The sequence below is a fragment of the Eublepharis macularius genome, chromosome 3, assembly GCF_028583425.1.
Source record: "Eublepharis macularius isolate TG4126 chromosome 3, MPM_Emac_v1.0, whole genome shotgun sequence".
In the NCBI taxonomy this organism is placed as follows: domain Eukaryota; kingdom Metazoa; phylum Chordata; class Lepidosauria; order Squamata; family Eublepharidae; genus Eublepharis; species Eublepharis macularius.
Genome location: NC_072792.1, coordinates 160,372,821 through 160,386,698, shown reverse-complemented (window position 1 = coordinate 160,386,698; position 13,878 = coordinate 160,372,821). Strand labels below are relative to the sequence as shown.

The 13,878-nt window shown below is 47.0% G+C and overlaps 1 protein-coding gene across 1 annotated transcript in view; it reads right to left on the bottom strand.

The window, feature by feature from the left end:
- Positions 1-13,422, bottom strand: part of SLC35F2 (solute carrier family 35 member F2) — a 32,571-nt gene extending 19,149 nt beyond the window's left edge. The window contains exons 1-3 of the mRNA XM_054974451.1: positions 13,304-13,422; positions 3,170-3,345; positions 1,039-1,166 (exon numbers count right to left, since the gene is read on the bottom strand). Coding sequence (XP_054830426.1) covers positions 1,039-1,166; positions 3,170-3,345; positions 13,304-13,422 — 423 coding nt within the window. The remainder of the gene's footprint in view (positions 1-1,038; positions 1,167-3,169; positions 3,346-13,303) is intronic.
- Positions 13,423-13,878: the final 456 nt, after the last annotated feature.

The window sequence follows — 13,878 nt, the reverse complement described above, 5'->3', positions numbered from 1 at the left end:
CCCTCTTCTCCCATACACTTGGGCTTCCTCTACGTGTGCCTCTCCCTCTTGCAACAGCCATTGTCTGTCTGGCTCCGCCTCCTGCAGCAGCCATTGTCTGTCTGGCTCCGCCTCCTGCAGATGCCATTGTCTGTCTGGCTCCGCCTCCTGCAGCAGCCATTTTGTAGATGCGCTCATCACCCTGTATCAAAATTTCAAAGGTGCCCACAGGCTCAAAAAGGTTGGATATAGGCTAGTAGTGATAAATGGGATAGCTACAATGTCATTCTTTCTCCCATTCCCCTTTCATATTGGCGCAAATATACATGGACAGGAAGGTGTGGGCTGAGAGACGCAAAGGGACAAGAAGGAAAGTTTCCCCCAGAGGTGCCTGCAAAGGAACAACGTGTCTGCCATTGTTGCTCAGGCAGGGACAGAAAGAGGTCAGTGCTGCCGCACTCCCAAAGGGGCTTCTTAGTGGAGCAGAAGCTACTTCTGTGCCTCCCAAGCTTTTTTTCCTACTTCTGGGACAGCATTTGTTGAGTGTTTCCCTGAGGTTTTTGGTGAGGTTATAGGGATCCCAGCTCTCTTCTACAAGGTGACAAACAGCCAGTGTGGGCTCTCCATTACCGCTGCATTCTCAATGGAAACGAGTACGTAACAGTGAATCACTCACCTACCTCTTATGGAAGCAGCCCCAGTGCCCTACATTCAGTAACATTTCCAAAGCTTCAGGACTCAAGAGTGGCATCCAATCTAACTCCTGCCATATTATGCAAATCTAATTGACCGCAGTGTACAGAATACACTCCGCTTCCATTACAGCTCTGCTGCTGTTAATATGAGAAGACCCTGCACTGTGACTTGGGAATATTGTTTCTTTCTTAGCACTGTCAAAAAATAAGGACTCAAAAAGTTTTTAACTCCATCCCTCCTAGCAGTCCATTGATACATATCCAGCATCTGCACTGCTCACTTTCTCCCTTGCTTACAAAATGTCCATGTCACAATAAATGTGTTAGTCATTAAAGCACAACAAGTTCCCTTGGCTCTTTTTACCTGAACACTTGTTAGCGTGGTATACTGGTAGGCTTTTACAATGGTGTAGTTTGCTTCAACGTCAGCTAGCCCGAGCAGAAGGTACTTCCACCATTTCCCCTTCAGAATCTGCAGGAGGCTGTTGCCATCTGGAGATAGAGAAACACACTGATACCGCTATTGAAAGCAGCACTAGCCGTCATCCTTTTACAACGGCAAGGAAAAACGGTCCGACTCCCAGCAGTCTAAATTAGCAGTTTCCAAACAACCTTCAGGAAACGCTTTCCACGTTGCAATGTCTGCCAAGCAGTTGCAGAGGATACTGTGTGCAGGCGCACATGTGGACACGCACCATGGACTTAACTACACAATCCATTTTCCAGGTCAGTCCGCAGGTCCTATCAAGTAGACATGGGCTGAGAGTTTCAGGCTGAAACTTCAATTCTACGGCACATGGGGGCTGATTTGGACTGGGATTGCAAAACATGGAGAAAGGGGGATTAACTCCCCACCCATACCATTTTTGCAACCTGAAACGGCCCTAAGGAGTTGCTATTTGCTCTGCTGGGGAAACTTGTGTGTACTGATGAGCTATATGTGGACTGACAGACTACTTGTGAGTTTCTCTAGTAGGGCAGACCATGATTCCCTACAGCTGATCCAGATTGGGAAAATGAAACAGAGGGCAGGTTTAAGCACCTGTTCCCCTAGTGCCACAGCTCTAGTTAGGGCTGCTAGCTCTCCTGCTATAGTGGGAACCATTCTGTTGGCAGCCCCTGACTCCTGCTGCAGTTCAGTAGGGTGAGCGGGGGACAATATGCAGGAAATCACCATCTCTGACAGTCTGATACCACTTCCAGAGTAATGTTATGCTGGCCTGATGCTCCAGAATTCTACTTAAATGTTTATAGTTTCCTCTCTTCATAGCTTTGCCATAAAGTTTCAATGGACTCCTAGAGCATCAGTCCAACAGAATGACATCAGTTTCGAGACTGAACTGGAAGTGACGTCACTACCATGACCCCAGCCAAACCAGACTTAGACTTATCAGAGGATGCCTCATATGAGCTCCAGGAAGAGTCAGGGTTAATGTCGGAAACAGCTCTGGAAGCTCAGGAATCCCCCCACACCACAGGGTCTCCCTCAGACCCCAAGCCTGTGGCTCCCAGGGCCATGTCCCAAGAGCACGCAGGCATGACCTCACTCTGGGAAGTCCTGAATCTCCAGCTCCCAAGTCCAAGCACTACAAGCCCAGTTGTGAGACCTCACCACTGGGAAACCCAGCAGACATTCTAGAACAGCTATTGAGCAGCCAATCCCAGTCCAGGACCACCAACCCTCCAGACTCAGCCATCACCTGATAGGAGCAGCAAAGATGGCAGACCTGCTTAGAAGCAGCCCGGTGAAGATTCAATGATAGGCTTGCAGTCTTGTGCTCCAATTCTTGAGTCAGTGGGTCCTTTGCAGGATTCTGGCCCCAGCCAAGCCCTGACCATCGAGTCCTGAGTGCTGCCTTCAGAGCAGGTGGGGCTACTTCCCTCTCAGCCTATTTAAGCCTTGAACTGAGAAAGGAACCTTGCTGGATCAACCAGTTCACAAGGCTTCACCCCTTGTGCTCCAGGGATTCCAGGCCATGTATTCCAAACCCAGGAAGACCCTCCATGAGCCGCGCCTGGAATCAGAATAATCATGCTGTCACAGCAACAGCAAGCAGTCACCAGCACTCAGCTGGCAATCCTAATCCAAATCAGCCCCCTTGTGCCTGACAATCTCAGTTTCAATCGGGAACTCCCAGCATGTGTCCACTTGACAAGACTTGTGGCAGGCCACGGAACAGTGTAGCATGTAGATTAGTCCACAGTTTCCACAGGGATTTGTAAGGCCCACTGGGTTTCTCTCATGCTCTGCATGAAGTAGGAGCGTGCTCAAGAAAATGTTAATTCCCCTAGAACAGAATGTTGCAGGAGAAAATCGAAAGTGCTAGTTAAGATGTCTTGCCTGTCACATCCCTCCTGATCTGTCTACCCTGATACCCTTGCAAGGGTATAGTCCCAAAATACAGTTTGAAAATTATTGCATTCGCTAGAAAAGGTGAAAGGAAAACACAGATCTCAGTTCCATAATACTGGGTTACGTTCCATAATCTCCATACCTTTCCTACACGCCAGAGTTGTTGTATATACCAGAAACAGCAAGCAATAGTTGATGAAGCTCTGTAGCATGGGAGTGTTCACCTGAAAGCGTTCGGCTAGGAATTGGCTTGTAACTGCTGTCCCGCATATAAACAAGGAGAGCATCTGACCCAGGGCAAGCGTTTTCACAACGTGCCTGCAAAAGAAAAACAAAAATGGAGCTCAGATCATCTTTATATGTTACTTCGGAAAAAAGGGGGTCCTTTTTCACCACCAGCCAGTAAGGATACATTTAGCATCCATGGCTCCTTTATTATTATTATTGGCATCCGTGGCTCCTTGACAGACTCCATGCTTCTGCAGTGGGCTCCCTTATTCACTGGCAGAAGCTTCTAGCAAACAGCTACATAAGCCTCCACCAACCATGAAAACTTACCAATAGGCACCCATTACAGCTGGCTTTACCCCTAACACAGTGGAAGTCTGCAGAGGACCTTTTCCCAGGACAGAAAAATGTACATGTGCTTTCAAGGCAGAAAAGGCGCTTTCAATCTGCTTCTCCACACTGAAGAGGTACCTTTTCTTTAAGCCCACAAAGCACGGTCAACTTCAACAGAAAGACTATAATCCAGATGTGATTAATAGAAGAGCAAATGCAAGCAATAGTAGAGCAGGCCACCAGAGTCTTCATAAACTATTTCTGAAAAACCATGTGCGTCACAACACACAGCTGATGGGTTGCCTTTGGCTTGGAGGCTCACAAGATGTGCCAGGCCTCTTGTAAGGAAACTGTTGTTAGTGAGATCAGATTCACTCATAGCTACAATGCTTAAAAGGTGTTTTCTGTGGCAGAACAAAGTCCTTGCCTTGTTTGGTTGAAGGCTGCAACATTCACCTACTATAGTGATAACACTATGAAAGCAGCGATGGAGGCTGATTGAGCTCCTTCCTGTACTAAAAGCAATGAGCTCTCTTTATCTTTACTCTATGGTTATCAAAATAACCTTCTATCTCTGTGACTCTACAGCAATATAATCTGAAAATGGTAAGCAGATGTAATATGAAATAGAGGAGAATACTTCACCGATTAAAATCAAGAACATCACATGTTTAAGAAGTCAGTTTCAAGGTTCTGACTTCTTATCGTACTCCAGCATGACCAGAAAAAGAACCAAGGGGAGAGCTGGGCAAATGGAAGTAGAGATAGGAGACAGGGGCTCAAAGACAGGGACAACTGGACAGGTTGCCGTGGGTAGTGTGTGCCATTGTACACAAAGACGCTTTGTGCCCCTCTTTACAGAGAGGGGCTACAGCTAAGCAGTGGTGAACCTGCTTGACATGCAAAAGATCCCAGGTTCAATTCCCTGGCATCTCCAGTTCCGGGTAGCAAGTGCTGGGGAAAAAAACCCTTCTCATCTGAGACTATGGAAAGCAGCTGCCAGCCAGAGTAAACAATACTCAGCTAGATGGACTAATGGTCTTACTTAATATAAGGTAGCTTCACACGTAAACATATTTGTTCACATGTGTATGGTGGCCAGGGATGTCTTTTATCAGCTTCAACAGCTGGTAGCTGATAAGCAGCTGGTGGCCAGCTGAAGTTTTTCCTGGGCAGAAAAGATCTGGCCACTGTAGTGCATACCCAGATTACACCTAGATTAGATTACTGCATGTGGGGCTACCCCTTGAAAACTTCAATTGGAGAAGAATGCTGCAGCTAGGATATTGACTGGGATGAGTCATAGGGACTGTACCACTCCAGTCTTGGCCCATCTAGGCCCTCAATTTCTTTCCAGGCACAACTGAAGGTGCTGATGTTGACCTTTAAATCCTGACATGGCTTGGGACCAGCATATGTTAAGGACCAGAATAAGTTACAAACCTCCCTGACCACTCCAGTCATCTTCTGAAGTCCTGCTTTGGGTGCCCCTGCCTGCTGAGATTAAGTGGGTGGCAACCCAGAAGAGGCCTTCTCGGTCGTGGCACCAACATTCTGGAACTCTCTCCCCAGAGAGTCTCCCCTTCTGTTGCTGTCTTCGGGTGCTCCCTCAGTGATCCCACCTGCCTTATGTTTTGTGGTAAATATGTAGATTTTAGCTTGCTGTTAATTGTTTTAATGATATGTTTTTGTTTGGTTTTAATGGTTTTAAGAAATGTTTTTATTATTATGTTTTTAATCTGTTAGCCGCCTCGGTGGCCCTGATGAGGGCAGAAGGGTGGGAAATAAATGTTGCAGATAAATAATTTCATGCATAACTATATTCTTACAGTGCCATCCTAAGAAGTGTTAATGGACTTAGAAGAATGTAACTTTGCTAGGACGGCACTGCTGCTCACCACAGATAGCCATCTCTGCACATTCCCATCACAATTCTTTTCCAGTTTCTCTCACAAGAACACACAGGAGGCACTGACTTTACTGTGACGTTGCAGACACATTTTTCCTAAGGGCCAAGCTACACATGACAAATGACACTTGAATGGCAAGTGGATTGAGTGGAGGGCAAGTGAACAGGGAGAAATACACTTGCCGTTCAAGTGTCATTCGTCATGTGTAGCTTGGCCCTAATGTGTCACAATGAATATTTCTCACTTGGGGGAAAAAAGATCAATATCACACTTTGTGTAATAGAAGCACTGAAGGAATTATTAATAATAATGTGATTGTTGCAAAAGATGAAAGTGTGCTATTCTAGAGGTTGGTGCTAAAAGGTTATAAGGGGGGGGGGACCCTGAATTTCTGACCCATCATAGGATTTAAGAATCGTGTTATATCGACAGACAGAAGTTGTTTTCCGTAAGGAACAGCAATTGCAGTTGTGTAACAACCATCTCCCTCATCACTAATTTCTCTAATTGTGCCATTGGGACAGTTATTGATCACTCCTGTTCTTATCTATTATTTATTAGCCCGTAAATAGAAGAGCAATTACCCGTCCCTTCCAAGCACTTGACCACATCTCTCCGGCCCATTTTGCCATGGCAGTAGAGATTAATTGCATTTGCTTCTTGGATGAGGTAATCTATGTGACCTCAGACAGACTTTTAGTTATGCAAGGCACGTTTGATTTATTTTCACACACCACAAAACTGTTAGATCTCAGGCCTGGTTCACTCAAGCAGGAGAAGGAATGGTAATAAGGTGGTGGAGCCCAAGGTCACAGAATTGGACTGTGCCACTTCAGACTGGAGGTAGTGAATTCCAGCTTTGTATGTCCCTTTTCCATAAAAACTCCACGTAGACAGCAAATGAGGACAGGCAAGAGAAAGGTTTTAATTCCCATCTCTTCGACTGTTGAGCTGGTTTCTATATGCAGGGATCCAGAGGAGTTAGCCGTGTTAGTCTGTAGTAGCAAAATCAAAAAGAGTCCAGTAGCACCTTTAAGACTAACCAATTTTATTGTAGCATAAGCTTTCGAGAATCAAGTTCTCTTCGTCAGATGCATGATCCGAACTGGATGCAGGGAGTTTTTAAACATATGAGACCATTCCAAAATTGTGATACTCCAATTGCAGCTTGCAGTGGGGCAGTTTGGCCTGTCACCTCAGATGTCTGTCACCTCATCCTCCCGCCTGTGTGAATCAGGCCTCAATCTCTAACCTAAGAACCTGTTGTTGGCCTTGCCCCATCTGAATATTATTTATTTTGTACAATTTTATCTCACCTTTCCTCCAAGGAACTGAGGGCAGTGTACCTTGCCCCCCTCCATTTTGTCCTCACAACAACAATCCTGTGAAGTAGGTTAGGCTGAGAGAGAGAGCAACTGGTCCACAGTCACCCAGCAAGATTCCACGGCAAAGTGGGGATTCGAACTTGGGTCCCCTAGATCCTAGACTGATACCCTTGCTGCTATACCATGCTGGTTTGGGGCACATTCTGGAATTTTGCAATTGCAGTATTGTAAGAAACAGCCTGAGGCTAAAATTCTATGAACAGCCACTGGGAGAAAGTCCAATTGAATTTTGTGGGTCTTATTTCATAGTAAAAAAAGCACACAATCAGATTCTTTCACGGCCTGCTCCTGTGCCAGGCAAAAAGGTGCAGGATTAGGGGGGCAAAGTTTTTAGCTCTAGGGCAACATCACAAATTCTGCACTGGTGCTGCAAAATGCCTAGAAAGCTTTGCTGTAGGAGCAGTGAATGCAAAGGGCCTTGCTTAAGACAGAGCGAAGCAGCGAAGGACAGGACAGAAGCATGCAGGCACTATTTTAGATTCCCCCTGTTTCGTGTGAGCAGATTAATGCTTATAGAAGCAAACTTTCCAGCCTCCTGCTTTCACTGCCGCTTGCAGTTGCCTTTGAAAAAACATTCCTGGGAGCCAGTAGACTTCTGGAAATAGGTCGGGGAGGTCTGCAGTGAGAGAGGGAATTGGCAAAACGAAACAAAAATCACACAATCTCATTTTGCTGGCAGAAGTACCTTCAGCCAACGGGAAACAGTCAAGATCCAAGCCACAGTGCAGTGGGAAGGAGCTGTGGCTCATTGGCAGAGTATCTGCTTGGTATGCAGAAGGTCCTAGGTTCAATCCCGGGCACCTCTACTTAAAGAACCTAGCAGAAGGTAGTGATGGGCTTCTGCCTGAGAAAGACCTGGAGAGCGGCTTCCAGTCTGAGTAGGCAATACTGACAGTGATGGGCCAATGGTCCGATTCCGTTTAAGGCAGCACTCACAAACATTAACACACAGTGCTGCAGTGCAATTCTGCAACTGCAAGCATGTTTTCACTCAAGATCCATTGATTAAGGAATCAACGTTTGCCAAGAAAGTGAAGAAAGCCAAACCAGCTTTCACTGGTCCATAGGCTGACCAGATTTATGTATTTATTTACTCTATTTACTCCCCACCGGGAACCTAAAGCAGCTTTCATCATTCTCTTCTCCTCCAGCTTATCTTCACAAGAACCCTGTGAGGTAGGTTAGGCTGAAAGAATGTGACCCAGCAACTTTCCATGGCAGAAGGGGGGGGATTCAAACCTGGTTCTCCCAGATCCTAGCCCAAGACTCTTAACCCCTAGACCATACTGTCTCAGGTGCAAATGAGGACAAGCCTCCTGTACCTTTCACAGCTGTATAACAGGTGGAAAGTGCTTCAGGGGGTGCCGTTTGTTTTGCTTCTGTGTTGACAAGCTGCAATTTATCCCCTCTAGTCAAACAGAACTCCACCTTCCTTTGCACCTGGTCACCATACCAAGCAAATACTGGAGCATCCATAAGCAGAAAGTCGCAGTCATATGGTGAACCGTATTTCTCTGGGCTGAACACTGCCCTCAGGTTTGGGATCATGAAGCCTGTCGCCATCATTCACACCAGAGGCCCCATTCACACATACCCAGGGCTTTTTGCCTGGGAAAAGAGGTGGTGGAACTCAGTGGTAGAACTCAGGACCACACAATGATGTCACTTTGGGTCAGCTGGAACAAGGGGGGATTTTTAAAAAGTTTAAATTGCCCTCGGTGAAAATGGTCCATGGCCGGTGGCCCCGCGCCGATTTCCAGACAGAGGGGAGTTTAGGCAATCTAAACTCCTCTCTGTCTGGAGATCAGGGGGTGGAGCCACCGGCCATGTGACCATTTTCAAGAGGTGCTGGAACGCCGATCCACCGCGTTCCTGCTGAAAAAAAGCCCTGCACATACCTATAGTGGCATGAGAGTTGTTTCTTCAGCATATTATCCCAAACTATGAAATATTTCTAAATATCATTTAGATAGGACTTAGAGCTGCTGGGGGGGGGAGATAGGGGTACAAGATTCCAGAGTCCCAGAGAGCCAAGAAAGGCGTCACAGTAGCAGCATACTTTTTCAAATCTTGTGTGTTTCCAATTGTGAGAGGGGCCCAAAGGTAGTATGAAAGGGACCCCCATAGAATCTTCGTCTTGGCGCCCCTAGCAGGAGCAGCCATGTGGTTCTTCCCTTTCATTCATTCTTCCCTTTCTCACTGACTCACTAATGACTAAATGGAAATGAGAAAGCCACTGGTCCTGCTTGCATTGTTCAGATTATATTCGTACATCTGCAGTTCTAGTGCACGCTCTCCACCACTGGGAGCAACTTTGAACTCCTGACAGCAACGTGCAAATAAGGCCAGGCAGTGGATGACTATCCCTCAGTCACCACTGTCTAGCTTGTTGTTACTCTATCACCACATTGGGGAAATATACGCAAAGCATTCCCAACCAGGCCACGACTCTTTGGAAGACAAAGACCTCTGGTAAAGAAAATCCTATTTTATAAGGAGTCGTAAGTATTTCACAAATACTCTGAACTACAGCTAATTCTCACACGCTACATGTATTTCTTAACTAGCTAAGTTAAAGATAACAAGGTGATTGCAGGTGAATGTTTAACAGCCAAGTTACTGGCCATCCAGAATGAAGACTATTTAATAAAGGGTCCCACAGCTGTGGCAGAACGTTAACTAAACTCAAAGGTGATTTTACCTCAGAAGTAATTCAGATAGAAATTACATTTCAAATTAAAAAGATCTACAGGGCAATCCCAAGCATGTATTTTCAGAAATAAGTCCCCCTGAGTTCCATTGAGAGTTACTTCCAAGTAAGTACCTAGGACTTTAGCCATAGTGAGGTTAAGAACAATTTTGGATGTAAGTTATTTGTCATTAATTCACTTACATATTGGGTTATGTTCAAGATTTTGTAAATAATAAGAACAATCTATCTGTTCACCAGGACTGAAAGAGAAAAAAGAGGGAGGTTTAATAATGTTGGTGTAGATTCTTGGTTTAAGAGGATCTGGAACATTTTGCTTCTGGTAAAAATAACACCCATATTTAGGGATAGCAGGAAAAAATGTATTTCAGTGGAAGTTTTTTTCCAGCACTGCAAAACAGTTGTAAGTACTGGACTGAGGTATTTGGGCAAAGTGTAATTCCACCCACACACACCCACACCGGGCTGTCACTCTCCATACGAACTTGTGTGCCAGTTCTACTCCTCTCACCCATTTCTGTTTACAGAACTCCAATAGACCAGAATTCGTAGAGGAAAGAACTAATCAATAGCTACCTATGTTGTGCTTCTGCAACCTGTAAGCACCATTTGAGACAGATTTGCCTGCCTCAGAGTTTAGGACCAATTCAATTTGGTGTTGTCAATGTCCTCTTCCACTCCAGCAACCACAGCAACACCGAATTGCATCACTTTGATGCAAGATTTGACAGTATGCCGAAATATTGTCCAACCTCCAGATCAAGTTGTAAGGCAGGTTTTTTTTCCCAAGCAGAATAATTCTAGAAAGGAACTCATCTATTGGTTTAGAGGAAGAATCTACTTCTCAATCAGTCTTGCGCCCTGCATTAAACTTCACTATGTAATAACTCTGCTGACATTTTCCACTCTAAGATCTCAGTAAGCTGTTTTATAGATTTCCTCTGTCACTTGTCTCTAACAAGGAGGGATGTGCTATCACCACCTTATGATTCATTCAGTCACTTAATAGCTCCTAAATATTACTTCAGGCTTGTTTCCCCCTCTCTTCTCTCCCTTAGAAGTTACAAGGGGGGAAGGGTCTCAGATTCTAGGCGAAGATAATCTCTCAGGCTGCTTCCCTTCACAGGAAAAAGAGATAAACAATTTTTTATCTCTACACTGGGCACAGAAATATCTGCCTGTAGCTTTGCTGATATAATGAAAGACTCAAAACTGATTAGACTGTACTGGCCCAATTTATTTTGCTTCTTTTGCATCCATTCTACTAAATTTTTCATTGTAACTCTCAGCTTATCTACATAAACTGGTCCAAAAAAAATAATTACCGTATCTTTGAGATCAACAACAAACCAAGAGATCATCAATATATCAAGCTAAAAGTACATATTAAGACAGAATACCCTTGCTGGGAGGCAACACCAGGCGAGGCCCTGGCCTCTATACCCTATTGACGGCCTTCTACTGGTTTTCTACTGTGTGAAATAGCTTCCCGTACTTGATAGACCATTAGTCTGATCCCACAGGGCTCTTCTTGGGTTCTTATGTTAAGTTCAGTGGACAAGGAGTAAATCTAATAATAGACTTGGGTGATTCTCCTTCCACTGTGACCCACATACAGCCTAAGCCACAACCTTACAGGATTCAATTAGGGCCCCTTTCCCCCACCCACCAAACTTCAGGGTTAGACCATACCATTGTAGAAGTTGTTGTAACCGTTCCTGGCTTACACTGTATCGCAACCATCACTAGCAGAAGAATGTACATGGTGAAGTTGACAAGTAAAAGATGATCGACTGTCAAGGGGGTTACTAGACTTCCCAAAATATTTCAAACGCCATGCTTCAAACCAGCGTTACAGTACAGCTCTGTTTGGCATTTAAAAGAGAGAGACAGTTGAACCTGGAGACAGTAAATTTTTATGACTCATTTGATGTTTAACTGTTGAACAAAGCAATCTATTTGATAGCAATTTTTGCTACAGACTCAATGAGGCTGACCTGTCAATTTCAACTGTTCTATTGCCAAGGGGATGTTAAGTAACTTTCCACTTGGGAAGAACACCAGGCTTCAAGACACACCTTCTTGTACTTGTTGGTTCAAGGCCTCCCTTCTTCTCACAAAATGCATGTGGCTTAGCAATCCAATTAGCCCAGTTTGGCATGAGCTTGTCAGGGCTTGGGAGCTAACAGGGGGTCAGCCACAGTCAGTACTTGGACAGGAAACCGCCAAGGAAGAAGGGGGGTGCTATGCAGAGGAAGGCAATGGCAAGCCACCTCTGCTCATCTCATGCCTGGAACACTCCATGGAAGGGGTCACCATGAGTCAGTTGTTACTCGGCATGTTCTTCTTAGTTAGACCACTTACCAGAGCTTCAAACGATATGTAACATTAGAGTTCCATGTTTGGAACAAAGCAAATTTGGGAAGCTTGATATGGGTTGGGAGTGGGACAGCAGCACTGGGGAACTGGGAGGGAGGGTTAATTCTCCCCCTACATTTGCCCTGAACAAAAACACACAGATGCATTCACAAGACACTCACACATCCCTTCCGGCTACAGTCCAATGCAGTGTTTGAGCTATGGATACCAAGTCAGAACTTAAGCAACAAGAGATAGTTTTGCCTTGTGAACATTTGCTCTTGGTGGCCTCTCTGCAATTCCTAAGCAGCAGTGCAGCAAAAAAAGAAAAGCAAGCCTCTTGGTTAAAAGCAATCCCCCTTCCTCAAGTGTTTGTGGCTCCTGCTCCAAATCAGCGTGCCAACAGAAGGCAGGGGGAATCAATTCACCCACATCGCTAATTTTGTTTCTCCCATTCAGTCCTGAGCCATTAAGACTTTACAGACACAAAAGCCCTTCTTTTCTGTGTTGGAGCTCAGCATGGCATCGATGGGGGATGTGAAGGCATCTGTGATACAGACAGGAGAGAACGTCCTGCTTCCCGCACATGAAACCAGCATATCTGCGGAAAGCCTGTACAGTTTGCTGTGTAAATGTGCAACGGGGGTGTGGACATGGCTCTCCCTTACTCATGTTGGGTTCTCTGTCGGATAGCTTCTGCCCAGTGAAATACTGCTGAAAGAGAAGGGCAAAATTCGGGTCCAGTAGCACCTCGAAGACCAACTAGATTTCCAGGGTATCCTACATACTTCCACTTCTACATGGATCGGATGCATCTGAGGAAGGGAGCTCGGACTCTCGAAAACTCACAGCCTGGAAATCTTGTTGGTGCCGCTGGACCCGAATCTTGCTCTTCTACAGCAGACCACCACGGCTCCCCGGCTAAAGGAGAGAAAGCCTTGAGCACGTGCAGAGCGCTTTCCCCCGGCCCCGCTCCATCGCCACCGCGTGCTCCCCTGGCTACACACTCCACCCTCCACTCGCCTGGAATGAAACGGATTTCAAGCCCACGGGGGTGGCTGGTTTCTTCCCCGGAAAAAGCCTTCTCGGGAAAAAGCCTTCGCCTCCAAAAGCACGTGGCGGTGCCTCCTCTCGGCGCAGTCCACAGGCGCGCACTGCATAAAAGAAAAATCCCCCTAAACCCCGGACGACCCTCCCGCGCGTGCGGGTCTGCAACGAGCTTCCTCCCAGCCAAGCCGCCTTCCATCCACGTGTACCTACTGCGGGCGGGCGGGCGCGCATCAGTTCCTCCCGGGGCAAAGGACAGCAGCTTCTCCGCCTGCCTCCCTCCGCCGCCCGCCCCGCGCACTCACCAGGTGCAGAGTTTTTCCTTGAAGCGGCTCAAGAGGCGGGCGCGGCAGGTCTGGCGGGGCGCGGGCGCCGCCGCTGCCGGGGGGCTCGGCTCCTGCGCGGCAGAGGACGCGCCTTCCATCGCGAACAATGAGAGCCGCTCTGGGGGGAGGAGAGGCTGCCGGAGCGCGGAGGAGGAGGAGGAGGAGTAAAGATCGCGGCGCGGGAGGAGGAGCCGCGCTCTTGGCCGGGGATGGCGCGGCGCGGCTTGCGCAACGAGCCATCGACAGGCAGGCAAGGCGCACGGAACCCGCCGCGACCCGCTGGAGGGAGCGCGGCTACCGCTGGCTGCTGCCTCGGAGCTCCTCGGGCGCAGGGCGCAAGCAACGCGGCCCGCCTCGCAGCATGGCTCTTCTCCGCAGGGCCCCGGAAGTGTTTTAAGGGGTGGTGGAAAGAAAGATTGATTCGGCCCGTGAGTTTCGCAGCGGTAACTGCAAATGGAGGCAAACTCCACGCTCGTGGGGTTGCCAGCCCCCAGGAGGTGGCTGGAGATCGCCTGGTATTAAAACTGATCTCTAGACTACACAGATCACTTCCC